Below are 16,399 nucleotides of genomic sequence, written 5' to 3'. Positions count from 1 at the left end.
AACTGCTCCGTGCACGCTCAGCCAACGCATTCGCGGGTTTTTTGGAGCGAGCAAGGTGGAGGCGAGGCCTGGCAGACGTGGCGCCTCAGCAGCGTTCTCCACTCCGAAAGCGCACACATGCGTGCACACGACATCCCTGCGTCTCTCACTCCCCGCCATGACTCGGTCACGGCATATCGCGGCACACTACAGCCATGCACATCAGCAGAGCTGCAAGATGCACCCGAATGGGCGCTGGAGATGAACCATGAAGATGAAGTACAAGCTGCGTTATTTAAAAGTACAAAGGGACCCGGGAAGGGAGACCAACGAAAAGCCTAGTCATAGGTGGTGCGATCGCGCAAACGCATCTGGCGCAATCCTCCTCGCCAGAACCAGCTCGAGTCTTGACCATCCTCGTCGTCGCTGCCATCGTTTCTCCTGCTGCGAGAGGTAGAGCGATGGGACGGACGCGTGTTGGCAGGGCGGGCTGAAGCCGCAGTTGCGGAAGAGGGATCATCGACATCCTCCCACTCGTCGTCTCTGTGGCCTCTCGCTGCAGGTCGGGATGGATCCGCCGCACGCGTGCCCTCGGAGGCACGTGAACGTTCCTGCGAGCCGGCTCTAGGTGCGGCTGTGTGAATCGAAGAGGCCCTGGCGGTTGCGTTGGCGGGAGGCCCCGATCCACGCCTAGATGAAGTGCCAGGCGAGACCGACCTGGCATCGATGCGACGCAGGGCTCGATGGAGCGACGTCTGGCTCTCGGCAGAGCTGCCCTGGCCGCGCGTCGACATGGAGTCGTCATCGTCGTCGTCATCCTCATTGATCATCGCGGCGTTGCGGTGCGCTGGAAGCGAAATGGAATTGCGCGCCTGGGCCGAGCCCCGCCTCTGCTGGATGGAAGCGGCATCGGCTCCGAGGCTCCTGGCGCCCTTGGAAGCGCGCAGTGACGAGGTGGCCGACAGCGTCTTGCCGTCGTGAGTAGGTCTCGTACCTAGCGAAGCCGAACGACCGACTCCGGCCGAGAGCTCGGGCAGGCCGCCCATGTCGAGATTGCTGTCCATACCCGTACGTGACGAGGCGGGACGGTCGAACATCATGTGGCGCAGACCAGGACCCGTGACTCGCGACGAGTTGAGCACCTGCTCGCGCAGAGCCGACTGCTCGTGTGCGGCTCGTCTCGCGGCAGCCATGTGTGCGAGGCGAAGTCGACGGAAGCGCGCCTTGATGAAGTTGGGCTGGTGGTCCATGAAACGCTGCGCGGCGGTCGAGACCCAGCCGGGCGCCGAGGAGGCGGTCGGATTGGTGTCGCTCGATCCGGATCCGGTGCCGGCCGTGGTTCTTCCGTCGTCCATGGCAGCATTGGCATCCTCTTCGTGCTCTTGGACGGCGTCGACGTCGTCGTCGTCGACGTCGTCTTGATCGCCATCGCGGGCGTCGTGGACGGCAACATCGGTGAGAGCTGGGCCATCGGCAGCGTCTTGGTCTTGCGAGCCTCTCCTTGCATCCGCGGACGCCACACGAATCTGGCTGAGCTCGATGTTATCGGCGGAGTGGGCGTGATCGGCACCGAGCTGGGTATCGGCCGCATCGCCTGGCTGACCCGATGTGGGCTGACGACGAAGACGGCGGGTGAGTGTGCTGGATGCGGTTGGGTCTCCGACGAGGCGATCCTTGATGCGACGGAAGCCGTTGAGACCGGGGATGGAGCTGGAATCGTACTGGGAGCTGTGTGCCTCTGCATTTGCGACCTCGGCGGCGGTGTCTTGGAGGGCGAGCTTCTGCTTTTGCTTTTCGAGCTTTCTACGCCGACGCTCCTCGCGCTTGCGCTTGCGCTCGAGGCGCTCCTGACGATCTTCGACCTCACCGATGCCCATGCCGCTGCTGACCCACCACCAGAAGCCGAGCCAGCTCTGCCAGATGGTGAGCGTCCAGCAGACGTTGGGGAGCCACCAGAGACGGTCGTACTTGATCTCGGTGAAGCTGATGGCGGTGTTGATGAGAGCGAGACCGACGGAGCCGCCACCGAAAGCGGCGGTGCCACCTCCTGCGCGCCATGCACGCCTGCGGTTGACGAGGAGACCCCATATGAGGAGGGCGGTGGTGTAGAGGAGGGTGAGGGTGGAGTTGCAGATGTTGCGGATGGCGTCGCCGAGGTCGTTTGTCTTTGCGTCCGAGTCGTCTGCGAGGCCAGTGAACTCCATGCCAGAGTTGATGATGGCCAAGGGGCCGAGCATCCAGAGGATGAGGCGAGCCTCGAGAGCGGAGGGGAAGAGGAGGGTGAGGAACTGGATGTGGGTGATGTGGATGAGTGCGGTGGTGATGGCGCGCATGAGGAGGAAGAAGACTTCCTGGAGCTTTGTCCACGAGTCGTCGCCGGGCGGAAGCTGGATGCCGATGTAGGGGAACATGAAGGGATAGCGCTTTGATTCGTCTTCGAGGTTGCTTAATACGATGTGAAGGGTGACGCTGAGGCTGAGGAGGAGCATGACGGAGCTGGAGATCTGGAGGTAGAAGTTTTTGCGGCTGAGGGGAAAGTGGTACTGTACGGTGAAGAGGAGGTGGATGAGGAGTACGGAGATGAGCGCGATGTTGATGCCGTCGACGACGATCTGGGCGGGCATGCTGAATGCGAAGTCGGGCATGAGGGCGAGCAGCGGGTCGCCGGAGCTTGTGGGCGGTGGTTGACCGTCGATGGTGATGGCTGCAGTTGGTAGCTCGGAGTAAGTGGCGGTGGCTGAGGTTGTGGTGGGCGTGGAAGCTTGGCGCGCGTAGAGACGCTGCTGAGCGGCGCCGCGAGGTAGCCATGCTGTGTCGTCTTGGCGGCTGTCGAGCGAAGGACGACTGGCCGAGACTGCAGAGACGTGGAGCAGCATGACGAGGAGCAAGACGCCAGCTACGAGGCGCAGAAGGCCTGAAGCGGTTGCAGGACGCCTCATGGCTGGGCGGTCTGATGGCCCGAACCGGGACGCGAAGGCGTTATGCGAGTAGCAGCAGGCGAAGTGTCGGACGGATGGTATGGTGAGCGCTAGGAGGCAGACATGTTGTCCTCAAGATGGATGGAGTCACAGCGGAGGCTGCTTGGTGCTGTCGATAGTGTTGCCAGTAGAGTGCTGCTCTTGTAGCTGGTGGAGGGTGAGAGATAGAGAGAGTGTGTGGTGCCAAGACCGGATGAGCAGCAGCCAAGAGCGAGGCTGAATTCGAGCTACAGCAGCCAGTCGTGCCACTTTGGCCCTTTCGCCCTTTCGCTGCCGAGGCGGACTCAGCTCCTTGACCTGGGGTTGGATTTTAGCTATCGATGTTACGCCGTCACCCTAACAGCTACCATTTTTTTTGCCCCGCCCGTGTCTCGAATTCTGCGGACCTCTGTTGCGGCTGAGCGTGGGATCAGTCGAGTTGTGGGCCGAGGCGCGGCGTGGGACGCAGTTTTTTCTCGGATCGTGGGAATCGGACAGCACTGGCGCTCTGTGTGGTCTGGGAGTCTATGTAGCGCGCTCTCTCCTCAGTCACCACCGAGGGCATTCGGCCAGAGTCGAGCGCTCGATAGCTGTGTGGACCGCCGCACGTTCGTTGCCCTTGACCCGACTCCCGCGTCCAGAGAGCGAGGTATCGGCTGTGGTCCCTTTCCTTCTTCCCATCCACATCCTTCCCATCCTCTTGACGGCGCCTCTTTCCTCATTCTCATCCTTGTAGTCGCTCCTTGCATCCACAATCGCTAGCAAGAGCTCGTCCGCAGCTTCGCTCACCGCACTCACCGCGCACAGCGCCCCATTAGCCCACCAGCCCCTGCCGCACTCGCTTTCCATCCGTGGCTCGATCGCGTTTCTCACGCGTCGTCCGCCTCCAACTTCATCTCTGGATCATCATGGACGGCAGCCACGAACACCACGACGCTCCACCGTCTGCGTACGACGATCCCCACCATTCGCACCCTCCTGCCAAGCACGAGCACGACCACGAACACGGGCATGAGCACGAGCACGAGCACGGACACAACGACCACGACCACTCTTCGCACTACCAGCCCCCACCCTCCTACTCTTCATCGTCCATGAGCTTCAGCACGCCCGTCCGCTCCTCCCATGCAGAGGCTCAAGCCGCACTCGAGGCCGTCGCCGCCGCCGCAAGCGCTGGCAAGATCCAGATGACGCCAGACCACAACTCCTCCTCCACCGGCTCCAACAGCTACATGACCACCCCCGCAACTGCCGCCGCCGCCGCCGCCGCTGCCGCTGCAGCTGCAGCTGCCGCCGTATCGGGCTCCGAACCCGCTTCACCCGGCAATCCATCCTCGCCCTTTGGCACCCATCTCGGTCGCAACAAGGCGTGCCAGAGCTGTCGCGCCCGCAAGCTCAAGTGCGACGGCCAGAAGCCCGTCTGCGGTCAGTGCGCCAAAGGCTGGCAGATCAAGTTCCGCATGGCTCAGAACAAGGCCAAGAACAAGAAGAAGGCTCAGGACCCCGCCGTCCGCGCAGAGCTCGAAAGCCTCCCCGAAACCATGCCTCCGTGCGTCTACCTCCCCATCACCCAACGCACCTCCAGCCGCTCCGCACGCCCCTCCCTCTCGGGCCAGGATCCGGACAGCTCCGTCGCGCCAGATACCCCGCAGCCCTCCGGCGCTGCCCCGCCCATGGACGCATCGCCCATGCCGGCAGCCGCCAAGAAGCGCAAACGCGCCGACGACGCCTCCGACGAACACGTGCTACAGATGCAGCAGGAGATCCACCACCTCAAGCAGCGCCTCGCACAGGTCACCGGCGTCTTTAACGGCGCTCAACAGCCCCTCGATCCTCAGCAGCAGGGCAATCACCCTTCCGGCCGCCATCCCTCCAAGGATGAGCTCGCCATCGCTCATATGCTCGCCACCAGCATGCCCTCGGGCGAAGGGCCTTCGAGCGGTCCGGGTCTGCCTTTGACCTCTTCGTTCGACTACCAGCAAGCCGTGGCGGCGGTGGCTGCCAACGGCGGCCTCGGTGCAGCCGACGGCGCCAGCTTCGATGTGCTGGATCCCGCCCTGAGCGCACCCACCGCTCCGCTCCCTGGCACCGCCGCAGCCGCCTACCCGCATGCCCATGCCGCCGACGCACGCACCGATCCGCGCAGCGCCGCACACAAGCACGCCAAGGTCACCGCCGTGCAGGACGAGATGGACGAAGACGACCTCGCCAATCCGCTGCTCGAGCTCATGGTCACCAGCTGGCCCGCCGACTTCCCGCCGCCCAACCTCGTCAACCAGCTCGTCTCCACCTACTTTGAGAGGACCACCGCACAGTCGCTCTTCCTCCATCCGTCTCGCTTCATGGAGAACCTCTCGCACGGCCCCCAGCATCCTCGCTTCCCCAGCTTCGGCCTCCTCCACGGCATCTTTGCCATGGCCTATCCGCGCCTCCACGACTCCGAGGTGCACAGCGACACGTCGGGCCAAAACATCTTCCTCGGCGCCGCCACGGGCGAAAAGCTCGCGAGTCTGCAGGCAGCCGCCTCCTTCCACGCCAAAAAGGCAAAGCACCTCGGCGATCAGGCGTGCTCCCAGGGCAGGTTCGAGGAGGCTGCGCAGATCCAGGCGCTCCTGTGCGCATACTACTACCTCAACGATCGCTCCATCGAGGCGTGGTTCTCCGCAGGCAACAGCTGCTCGCTCCTCAAGGGCATGGAGCTCAACCGGCTGCCGCCCATCAAGTCGTACGCCTCCAACTACACCGCGCCCGGCAGGAATCAGCCCAAGCCCGCCGTGTATCGCGCCGTGGTCAAGGCGCCCGCCGCCACGCCGCTCGAGCACGAGGAGCGCATCCGCCTCTTCTGGAACTGCTTCTACAGCGACCGCGCCGCGTGCTCCTCGACGCACTGGGCGGCGAGCATCGACGACCTCGACATCAAGACCGAGCTGCCCGGTGCGTTTGACGACTTTATCAACGGCTCCTCCGACCTCGTCTATCGCCCCAGGCAGACGCTCGAGTCGCCCGACCTCTTCACCGACGGCCACTACGACCCGGCCATCCTGCATCTCAAGGCGGCGATCCTGCATTCCAAGTGCGTGAGCCACATGTCGAGGCTGCCCATCGATGCGAGCGTGCACGACGTGCTCAGTCCGGACTTTTACAAGCTCGACGGCTGGGTGACGGCGCTGCTGCAGAGCGTGCCGGGCAAGTGGCGCGATCTGGCATCGTTTGATGCGACGCTGCGTGCGTCGTCCGGACACGACGAGATGCCGTATCTGAGCGATGGCGTCAACTACCGGCCGCAGAAGCAGATCAGTCTCATGACGAACCAGCTGGTGCTGGCGCATGCGCTCATGTACGGCAGCTGCATCTCGCTGCACGAGCCCGTGGCGCACCGCATGCCCGACTCGGCGCGCAAGTCGGCGCAGGCGGCACAGAGCATCATCAAGATCCTCAAGACGTTTATCGCGGCGAGGGTGGAGCTGCTCCAGGTGAGCTCGCTCATGACGCTCATGATTGTGCTGGCGGCGCGCTCGGTGACGCGCCAGTACAAGAAGATGCGGCGCGAGGCGGGCAGCACGTACGTGCGGCTGCGCAAGACGCAGCCGGAGCTGGCGCAGCGCGTGGCCGAGGCGGGCTATGCGGCGGGCGGCATGTCGGCTGCATCGCCGGCGTCGAGCAGCTCGCGCGGTGCCACGTACAATGCGCTGGGCATGGGCCTGGACACTTCGTCGTCCGATCTGGCGGGCGAAGACGAGGCGGTGGACAGCAACATCGCCACATCCGAGATCAACGAGAGTCTCGAGGAGGAGCTCGAGTTTGCGCTCGATGTCGATCCGGCGCTGCGTGCGCAGATCGATCCCGAGGGACAGCTGGCGTCGCTGCGCGACGATCTCGAACTCATCTTCTGGAGCCTGGTCAAGTACGGTCAGATGTATCCGCTCGGTGTGGGGCAGGCGAAAGTGGTGGCTCAGCTGCTGGGCAAGGACTACTCGAGCGAGCTCGAGCAGGCGGGGCTGTTCAGTCGGTCGGGAGGACCGAGTGTTGCGGGCAGCGCGAGCGATGTTGGTAGCTGGGCCGAGAAGAGTCCGGCGCAGTTTGCGCAGCCCATGCGACCGCCTGCTGCGCCGCAAGCTGCACCTCCGCCGGTTCCGCAGCAGGGGTATGGAGGGGCAGCGCCTGGATTTGCACGCGCGCCCGTGCAGGGTGCGCAGCCGTCGCTCTTCCATCCCACCGAAGGCGGGTATAGGCTCGGAAGCTTTTACCTCGACCGACCCCAGGTGTCGGACTACTACCCTGCGCACGCGGCGCACTTTGCTCCCACGCACAAGTAGGTTCTGTGCATGTTCATGTTTTTGTAATGGCATTTTTGGTTTGGGAAGTTTTCTAGATGGATGACCAGAGGACTTGGGGGGGTAGGGGGAAGGAGAGGCAGTACATCTGTTTATTGGGTGCAACGTCTCGGACGTAGTGCACCTCGAGGCCGGGGGTGTGAATCCCTTGATCGAGGTGTTGCCACTGTTGATTGACGACTGTCATGAATGCTTCCTGTGTGTTTGCGTTTGTGTAGAGGTTGTAGTTGGGATGGGAGGCGATGTATGTTGCAGTTGCTGCGGGGGATTTGCGCAGGGCAGCAAGGGTTTGAGGAGGCGGTGCGATTGGTTTGCACCGCAGTCGATGTTCGCTATCGGATATGCCCAGTGCGGCATTGGCGCGCGTGAGGATATCGCGTGCGGGTTGGAAGGGATCCTTGCTGAAACAGTGTACATGCACCATGGGCACATTGGTCATCGAACCATCCCCACTCGCGCTTCTCCTTTCCACCTCCGCCTTGACCGCCTCAACCCCCACACTGGCTGCAAGGTGAGTGTAGGCACCACGGAAGGCGTCGAGAAACTCCAGTGCCGTGGCGGGGAGGTTCATGACGAAATGATCAACCAAAAGACGAGGTTCCCACCGCTCCACATCGGGAAGGCTGGCTACAACAGCATTGTCCACCGCAAGGCGCGACGTGGCTTCCTCGAGCTCGCCGAGGGTTTTGGAGGCAGCACGTGCAGCGTGTGCATCGCGCAGCTTCTTGGCCCTCTCCTTGGCTGCCTTTCGCACCGACTCGCGCAGGCGCTCATCATCCGCCTCGCTATCCTGTGCGTCGTAACCCTTCGGTCGGCCACGGAAAGCTCGCTTCCACGTCTCGACCACCGCCCAACGCACGAACTCGCGTCCATCCATACATGTCGCCACCAACCCCCCATCCGCCCTGCTTTCATCCATCCCGACCTTGTTGATCTTGGCGTTCCTTACGAGGCTTTCGTGACTGCTGGGATTCAGATCATTCGCCAGCACCCATGCACCCCTCTTTGCAGCTGGTACCGCAAAAGGTCCTACGCCCGCCATGACATCCGCAAGCACCTGGTTGGGTCGACACCGCTTGATGAGGCGCATGTGCTCGGCGTGCAGCCTTGAGTTCCAGTAGACGCTGCGAAAGTCGAACTCGAACGTGCACTCGCTCTCGCTCACGCTGGCGGTGTACTGGGCCTGGCCCGCCAGCAGCTCCATCTTGAAGAAGCGGAACTCGGTATCGATGGTGTCGAGCTTATTCACCACTGTGCGCAGCGAGCCTGCGTGCTTGGACAGAATCACGTGGCCCACCAGAAAGCGGAACGGCAGATAGATGTCGAGCAGGTTGAGGTGCGCAATGTGGCCAACGATCGTGAACCCAGAAGGAACACCTTCTGCCGCTACGATTTGCGTGGGGAGGAGAGCCTCAAGCACCTGATCGGACGACAGATGGTCGTACCCAAGTTCGAGCGGTACATCACCCACCAGCTCGAAGTCGTGCTTCGCCACGAGCTCGAGCACAGCGGGCGGAGTGGGCGACGAAGAGGGCACGTCGAGAAGAACGATTCGGTGGGCAGGATCGCCGTTCGGATGCGGCTGGACATATCGTACACCCGCAGCGTTGAAGAGGTGCGGAAGCATGCGGTCATCCTTGGTCACGAGCGGCAGCTGTCGCCCCGGCAGCCCGATAGCCTGGAGATGCAGCTTGGTGGTGAATTGAGGCTTGAGCTGTTCAAGCAGCTTCTCGGCGTCCTGCATCGTCTGCAGCTGTAGCTCATCTCCGCGCAGCCGCGGCACGCTAGCTGGCGCAGACACGGTCATCTTGCTCTGCCGCATCGCCGTGCGTGTTGTGCTCATGGAGGCCGACATGCTGCGGCGCGCCAAGGGATGGGTGGTGCCGCTGGGTGCCAGGCGACGAGCGAGGTGGTTGGAGAAAAGCTGGATAGAGGCGGAAGCAAGGGCGTTGCGACGGATGATGGGGAGTACGCGGCTCCGTGCGAGCATGTAGGGTTGCACACGGCGCAGAGTGTGTACCGAACCGATACGAGACAAGGATTGAGAAGGTTGAGAAGATCGAAGAGCGGAAAGGAACGAGCGCCTTTTTTGCGGCCAACATTTTTGGCCGGAAGAAGAGTTGGCGCTTGACGAATTCCGACTTCCGGATTGCACACTCTGCTGCCTCCACAAGCGAGCGCTCAACATTGACGCACCGAGCCATTGCATGTTGTACATTCTTCGATTCGCTGCCCGAAAGAGCACATCTCACTCGTCCAAATCGAGGTCGAGTTCGGGTGTCCACAGCACGAGCGTGTTGGAGAACATGTACCTGCTAAACACGAGGTACAAATACCGGAACCAGACGAGCTGCGACTTGTGCTGGAGCATGGCGTGGACGGCGTTGATGTACTGGGTCGGGCTTGCGAGCGAATGGATCTCGGTCGCGGGATTGTAGCGTGCGCTGGAATGTGTGGGCAGCTTGTTGCCCGAGGGAGCGAGGGGCGGGTGGCCCGAGTAGGTGATGGTCTCCCACACAGCAAAGGGGACCGAGTTGTACTTTTCCCACACCTCGAGCGAGGGCAGCACGTACAGCGGCAGATTGCGCTGGACGGCCAGGTCGCGCGTGCCGTTGTACGCGGCGATGTGGTTGAGGTGACTCGACACGCCGCGTTTGTCGAAGGTGATGAGCGCATCGACGGGGCGTGTCGCTTCGAGCTCCTCGATGTGTTTAGCGACCACCGCGGCGACGTGCTCATTGGGCCATACTGCATCCATCGAGTCGTGAAGCCGCACGTCGTCGAGATACTTGACTCTCGCAGCTGGCAGACCGAGCGTGCTGTAGCTGGCAAAGAGCTCTTCGGCGCGCTGGCTGCCTCGGCCCTGGGCATTGCCGGTGGACAGGCAGAGTGCCGAGACGACGCTTCCTGCTGCGGTGAGCGCCTGGATGGCTGGAGCGAAGAACATGGCCTCGTCGTCGGGATGCGCAGTGACGAGCAGCGCCGAAGAGGGCAGGACGCGCGTCGTGTCATCGGGAGTGAAGCTCTTGTCGCTCATCTGGTAGCGTAGGCCTGCGATCATGAACTGCACCAGCACGGAGCCGACGAGGAGCACGACGAAGAACTGCGCGCGCGGGATGGCCATGCGCACCGCATGGATGGGGTTGAACGCCGCGTCGGCCATGATTGCGGATGGATCCAAAGGGGCCAAGCCTGCGTGGGAGACGATGGTGGCAGGGACAAGCGCGGCGGGTGCGGAAGGTGCGGAAAGAGGACCCTGGAAGGAATCGCTCATGCAGCTCTTGGAAAACGTGCGCTCGGGATTGATTTTTCGCGCCAGACTTCTCTAACAAGTAGCGGTCTAACACTGAGTAGAATTTTCTTCACCCGGCATCTCGACAAGCATCTCGCTACGCAGACGGGGCTTGGTTGCCGTGTCTGCAGTTTGGGCCAGAGAGACAGTGCAAGTCGCATCTGTTGTTGCGAGAATCGCTTGCAAAAGACGCCGAGATGGCAGCCGCAATCCGACGCATCGATAGCTCGCTTGGCGATTTGGCGATTCTGTTTGTTCGCCAGAAGGGCGACTCGCATGTGCGGTTGGAAGCAGCCGTCTTTTTTTGCATGAAAAGAATTTTTGACTGCACCACCCAGCGCAATCGTAGCCATGCACGGCGCTTCCGACGCAGAGGTGGCGCTGCATCCAGCTCGATCGGAAGCCTACCGGCGCGCTTGGACCAACGCATACAGTAGAGTCGACAAAGAGCAAAGGTTGGCGAGAGAGTCCAGTGACAGAGCGGCTCCCACGGCGAGGCAGGCGGACTGGTGCACCTGTCAAAGTGGCCAGTGGCGCGCTCGCTTAGGCAGCGGGTGCGTGTCAAGTGTGTGTGTGTTTCAGCGACGTTTTCCCCTTCTTCCCCGCCTCGACTCGCTCGCTTTCAAGGCGCATGGCCACAGCGGAAAAACGAGTCCAGAATTCCCAGACAGGAAAGATCTGGAACCGCAAAGCTCGTTGCGCTTCATGCACGTCCAGCTCCCCGTTCCATCGCTCCTCCCGCAACCTGAGACACGCTCACAGTCCAGTCCACGGCAGCGGCCGAGTAAGGCTGCTGCAGCTCTTGCATCCACCAGAAAATTGAATCGTATGCGTTCCAGCCAGTGGCGTACTCCCCTCCTACGCTCCGCAGCTCGACCGGCAAAATTCATTTTGGCAACGGCTTCCGGCTTCGAGACCCTCGTCGTCATGCTTGACGCTGCTGCTGCTGCTGCTGCATGACAGCACTCCGACTCACCAGACCATGTCAGCTGCGCAAATGAAAAGGGAAAAAAAGGTCTCGATAGCCGAACCTCTCCCCGTCCCGACCGTTCCGCTCCGCTGCTGCCTCCTGAACCCCTGCTCGGCCAACTATCTCTCCCTCTCTCACACGCTTCTGCCCACCGCTCTGCCATCGTGGGCGTCGCAACGCTCCGCCTCTGCCTCAGCCACGCAGCAAATAAAACGGCGTTGTTCGTGACCACCCCCCGCGCGCCACCCCCTTCCCTCTTGCACTCGATCGCAATCCCCATTGCACGGCAACCTCGGCGGTGCACCCGCCCCTGCATCACCTCATCTCTCCGCTGCTTGGCAACCTCCGAACTCCATTTGACAGCGCTAGCCACGGCTCCGCAACCTTCTTGGCTCGAGAGAACAAAACCAAAACCTTCCTTCCTCCTGCACAATAAAAGGGCCCGAGCTCGTCTCCCACAGTTTCTCATTGGGCTCGAGCCACTCCTCGGCCTCATATCGCGCAGCGCTACCATCGCTAGTCCTTCTTAAGAAGCCACTTGGCGTCCTCGACGGCCCCGGCTCGCACCGACCTTTCGTCAACGACGCTAGAAGCGCGGCTACAGAGCCCCGTGCCCACAAACAAACGCATACATCCGTTTTCCACTCGCAAGCCAACATGTCCGAGCTCAACAACGATCCCCTCGCAGGCGCCGCCACCGAGGCAGCTGGTGCAAGTGTCGCGCCCGCAAAGATCGTGACCGCACGCAAGATCTCGCGTGGAACCGCGCATGCGGCTCCCGTCAGGCACTACCGCTCCAACTCCAAGTCCAATGCTTGCCAGCACACCGCGGCCGAAGAGGCGGGTGCAGGCGCGCTCACCGACTCGCCTCGCGTGCTGCCCTCGCCCGTGCCTCCTCCCGCTTCGGCGCTCCCACCCACGCCCACCCTCGCCTCGGCCGCATCGCCCGCCTCCAACAGAAGCACCAGCCGCACCAGCCGCACCAGCTCGTTCGCCTCCCCTAGCCTCCTGTCCAAGAGCATCCGCAAGACGCTCCGCCACCTCAGCGCAAGCCTCACCCCGCAGGAGCGCATCGAACTCGTCCATAAGATCAACGCCGACCTGCGTCCTCCGCACACCTCGACCGTCGTTCTTCCCTTTTCTCGCGCGCCTCGTTCCGCTACTCCTTCCCCTCAATCGCATCCCACGATCGCGGTCAAGATGGACTCGTCCGCCTCGCACGCCTCCGAGGACAAGCGCAGCAGCTCGTCGTCCAGCTACGTCTCGAGCAGCGACGATGCAATTCCCATCCATCCGTCCGAGCTCCGCAAGACTGCCGCCGCTGGTGATGATTCGCTGACGCCGAGTGCGGCGCTCGAGAGCCTGCGCGTGCTGGAACACAGCTTTGAAAAGTCGGCGCCCAACTCGCCCATGGATGCCGCCTTTACCAAGGACTCGGACCACTCGCAGTCCACCGTGGTCACTTCACCCAAGGTCAAATTAGGCGCTGAGGCTGCTTCGCCGCCGTCGCACAAGCGCAACAGCTCGTACCGCAAATCCGTGCCTACGCTCGACGAGCTCCAAGGTGGCACCAAGCGCGGCGTCGTGTCGAGCGATGGCAGCCGTCCCGGTTCTTCGATCGCCTCGTCCGAACGCGTGCCCAGCCCGACGAGCGCCACCACCGAGACGCCCAGCTGGATCTCGTCGCTCACCACGCTCGAGGCGATCCGCGTGCTGGCGTTCCAGCAGGCGGTGAACGAGCCTACCAGCCCGTATGCTGCCACCGCGCCGGCGGCTGAGGCGGCTGCATCGCATGAAGAGGTCATGGCACTGCGCTACTCGCTCTCGTTCTCGCTCTCGCGCGCCGACAAGCTCGCAGAGTCGCTCCAACGCGCCAACGAGGACAAGCTCAAGCTCGAGACCGAGCTCGAGATCTTGCGACGCAATGTGCTGTCCATGCTCGGTAGCAGGAACATGTTTTCCAGCCCTGTTGCGTCGCCGTCGCTGCCTGGGTACGAGAGCGCAGGTAGGCCGTTGGCACGCGACGATATTGTCGAAGAAGAGGCGGATCCGTTCGAGCATGCTCAAGCCAGCAACGCGCCGCCTGCTGCTGCTGCACAGGCCAAGACTACGAGGGTGGCAGCGGCTGTGTCGCGACCTCCTCGCGCGGGTCGGGCGGCCACGGCTACACAATCTGCTGCTCCCGGCCCAGCAGCCGCGGGTGGGGGGGTGAGCATTGCGAGTCTGCGCAAGAAGAACGCTGCCTTGGCTGCAACGGCATCTAGTGCGGCGCAGCGTTACGAGCCGCCTTCGCGCACCACGGCCGACGATTACGAGACCGAAGACGAGGAGGACGAATTCGACATGTATCCGTACGGCGCGCCTCTACGCAAGAAGGCGCTGCCGGAAGTGTCGATGACCGATTTCCTCAATGCGTCGCGCATGTCCAAGACCGAGATCGACCAGCACGATGCACGACGCGAGCTGGAGCGCGACGACCAATCGTCGTACCCTGCTTCCATCGCCTCGCATTCTCCGCTGTACGACTCGCGTGGTGACGCCAACCGACGTGGCTTCTTCAAGGGCATCACCAAACTCGTCGATGACAGAAGCAAGAGGCTCTCGAGAAGGACGAGTCTGGCATCGAAGCCCAGCATTGGGTCGATTGGCGCCCCGCTAATGGGGAGGACTGCTTCGGGGTACGATATGAACAAGCGCAACAATGCGTTTGGTATGCAGTTCGAAGAGCAGAGCATCATCCCCAGCGCAAGGGGCAGGGGCAATATTTCGCTCGATAGCTCGTTGCGCGAAAGCGTCGAGCGTCACTCTCTCCGCGACGCAGGCATCCTCGCCTAAGTTCCCCTCCTTTTTTATCTCACACATTCCCTTGTACTTGCGTTCGTGCACACACAATCAACTTTCATTTCGACCTCTCGTCGCCGCCTGACTGGGCGATGCATGCGCGTTTGTTTGGGTTGCAATCGAGTTTTTTCAGCGAACAAATGAAGGTGTGGTTGGCGAGGATTACTGGGACTATTGGGCGAGATAATACTGCTCTGCCTGTTGGATGCATCGGATGTTTGCGCCGAGCTTGTTGATCGTCTCGATATACTCGTCGTACTCGACGCTGTCATAGACGATTCCACCGCCGGCCTGGAGATAGGCGTATCCGTCCTTGAACGTCATGGTTCGAATGGCGATGCAGACGTCCATTTCGTTGTCGGCAAAGTCGATCCTCCCCACCGCACCCGCATACACGCCGCGCTTCTCCTTCTCCAGCTCGCTCACCAGCTCGATCGCGCGGATCTTGGGCGCTCCGGACACCGTACCCGCCGGGAAAATGGATCGCAGCGCATCAAAGCGACTCTTACCCGCGCGAAGCTGGCCCGTAATGCGAGAGGTCAGATGCATGACGTGCGAAAACTTCTCCACGTTCATAAAGGTCTCCACCTGCGTAGTGGAGGGATCGCATACGCGGTTGATGTCGTTACGCGCCAGATCCACCAACATGACATGCTCGGCTTGGTCCTTGACCGAACCCGCCAGCTGCGCCGCAAGCTCGGCATCCTCTTGATCGCTAGCGCCGCGCTTCACCGTACCCGCAATCGCGTGCACCGCCACCTTGCCCGCCTCAATCTTGCACAGCGTCTCCGGCGAGGCTCCCACCAGCTGGCAGTCGCCGCAGTCGACGTAGAACATGTAGGGCGACGGATTGACCTGGCGAAGATGTCGGTAGCAGTTGAACGCATGCAGCGTGGTCCTGCGCGTGAGGCGCTGCGAGGGCACCGCCTGGATGATATCGCCCTTGACAATGTTCTTGCGCAGCGACGTCACAAAGCCCTCGTATCCGGCCTGGCCTACGTTCGACACGGCCTCCTGGCCCGTAAGGATGGGCGGCTGCTCGGGCAGCGGTGTGCTGGCGCCCGTGAGCACCTTGATGAGGTGCTGGATCTTGTCGTTCGCCTTGGCGTACAGCGCCTCGACATCGGCAGGCGTGGCGTTGCTGTGCTCGGCGGGCAGATGCACGTGGCTGACGCAGCGAACCGTGCTGAAGACGTGGTCAAAGACAATGAGCGAGTCGGCGACCATGAAGACGCTCTCGGGGATGCCGAGAACGTCCTTGAGGTCACGCTTGGTGCGTGGCTCAAAGTACTGCACGCAGTCGTAGCTGATGTAGCCGATCGCACCGCCAGTGAATGTAGGCAGGCCCTGCACGGGGATGTACTTGTACGGGCTCAGCTCCTTCTCGATCACGAGCAGCGGGTCGCCCTCTGCATCGAGCCCCGGTCCGGTGCGGATGATCTTGAGCGGGTCCGAGCCGATGAACGAGTAGCGGCCGATCTTCTCGCCGCCGGTGACCGACTCGAAGAGGAACGAGCGACGCGAGATGTCGGCGCCATTCGAGAGCTTGAGGTATGCAGTGACGGGCGTGAGCAGGTCGGAGGGGAGCGATGTGTAGACGGGGATGATGTTGCCCTTGGGCTCGGGCGAGAGCAGCGCCGCCTGGACTTCGGCCAGCGACGGCTTGAGAGCGTGCTGCATTGCAGAGTCCATGATAGCACAGTTGGGCAGGGGTAAGATGAGCGGAGACAGCTCCAGAAGTCAGCGACATGCGATCCTATATACGTTTGGAGGAAGCCGGCGGGGCGGTGAGGGGCCAACGTACCAGAGCCATGGTTGTGTGCGGATCGTACGAGCGAGTGCAAGCTCGAGCGCTGTTTGGATGAGAGTCAGGAACGACAAGTGCCCAGGGGCGTTGACAACGAGGTTGGTGTGAAGATTAAGTTGGTGGTGCCAAGCCGCGACCGGAGCGGTGGAAATGTTGCAATGCGTGCAGCGCTAGGCGTGGGTATGTGTGCGTATGCGTGTGCGTGTGCGGTTGCTGTGG

At 62.2% G+C, this 16,399-nt stretch overlaps 6 protein-coding genes across 6 annotated transcripts; 2 read left to right on the top strand and 4 right to left on the bottom strand.

Moving 5' to 3' along the window:
* Positions 1–317: 317 nt before the first annotated feature.
* Positions 318–2,918, bottom strand: PAN0_001c0571 (uncharacterized protein; the record flags this gene model as incomplete). The annotated part of the gene is made up of 1 exon (XM_014804186.1): positions 318–2,918. The coding sequence occupies one exon, from the start codon at positions 2,916–2,918 to the stop codon at positions 318–320; it is 2,601 nt and encodes an 866-aa protein (XP_014659672.1).
* Positions 2,919–3,844: 926 nt separating this feature from the next.
* PAN0_001d0570 (uncharacterized protein) lies at positions 3,845–7,252 on the top strand (the record flags this gene model as incomplete). Its single annotated transcript, XM_014804185.1, has 1 exon — positions 3,845–7,252. One exon carries the CDS (start codon positions 3,845–3,847, stop codon positions 7,250–7,252), a length of 3,408 nt encoding a protein of 1,135 aa, XP_014659671.1.
* A 52-nt stretch (positions 7,253–7,304) lies between these two features.
* Positions 7,305–9,260, bottom strand: PAN0_001c0569 (tRNA (guanine) methyltransferase; the record flags this gene model as incomplete). Its single annotated transcript, XM_014804184.1, has 1 exon — positions 7,305–9,260. The coding sequence occupies one exon, from the start codon at positions 9,258–9,260 to the stop codon at positions 7,305–7,307; it is 1,956 nt and encodes a 651-aa protein (XP_014659670.1).
* Positions 9,261–9,518: 258 nt separating this feature from the next.
* PAN0_001c0568 (N-acetylglucosaminyl-phosphatidylinositol de-N-acetylase) lies at positions 9,519–10,544 on the bottom strand (the record flags this gene model as incomplete). The annotated part of the gene is made up of 1 exon (XM_014804183.1): positions 9,519–10,544. One exon carries the CDS (start codon positions 10,542–10,544, stop codon positions 9,519–9,521), a length of 1,026 nt encoding a protein of 341 aa, XP_014659669.1.
* A 369-nt stretch (positions 10,545–10,913) lies between these two features.
* On the top strand, positions 10,914–14,367 carry PAN0_001d0567 (uncharacterized protein; the record flags this gene model as incomplete). The annotated part of the gene is made up of 3 exons (XM_014804182.1): positions 10,914–11,116; positions 11,204–11,388; positions 11,972–14,367. 3 exons carry the CDS (start codon positions 10,914–10,916, stop codon positions 14,365–14,367), a joined length of 2,784 nt encoding a protein of 927 aa, XP_014659668.1.
* Positions 14,368–14,544: 177 nt separating this feature from the next.
* Positions 14,545–16,186, bottom strand: PAN0_001c0566 (anthranilate synthase component; the record flags this gene model as incomplete). The annotated part of the gene is made up of 2 exons (XM_014804181.1): positions 14,545–16,047; positions 16,178–16,186. 2 exons carry the CDS (start codon positions 16,184–16,186, stop codon positions 14,545–14,547), a joined length of 1,512 nt encoding a protein of 503 aa, XP_014659667.1.
* Between the last annotated feature and the right edge of the window lie 213 nt (positions 16,187–16,399).

This window comes from Moesziomyces antarcticus, assembly GCF_000747765.1.
Source record: "Moesziomyces antarcticus DNA, scaffold: scaffold_v10001, strain JCM 10317, whole genome shotgun sequence".
Classification (NCBI taxonomy): Eukaryota; Fungi; Basidiomycota; class Ustilaginomycetes; order Ustilaginales; family Ustilaginaceae; genus Moesziomyces; species Moesziomyces antarcticus.
The sequence above is the reverse complement of the archived record's forward strand: the minus strand, read 5'-3'. Positions and strand labels throughout refer to the sequence as shown.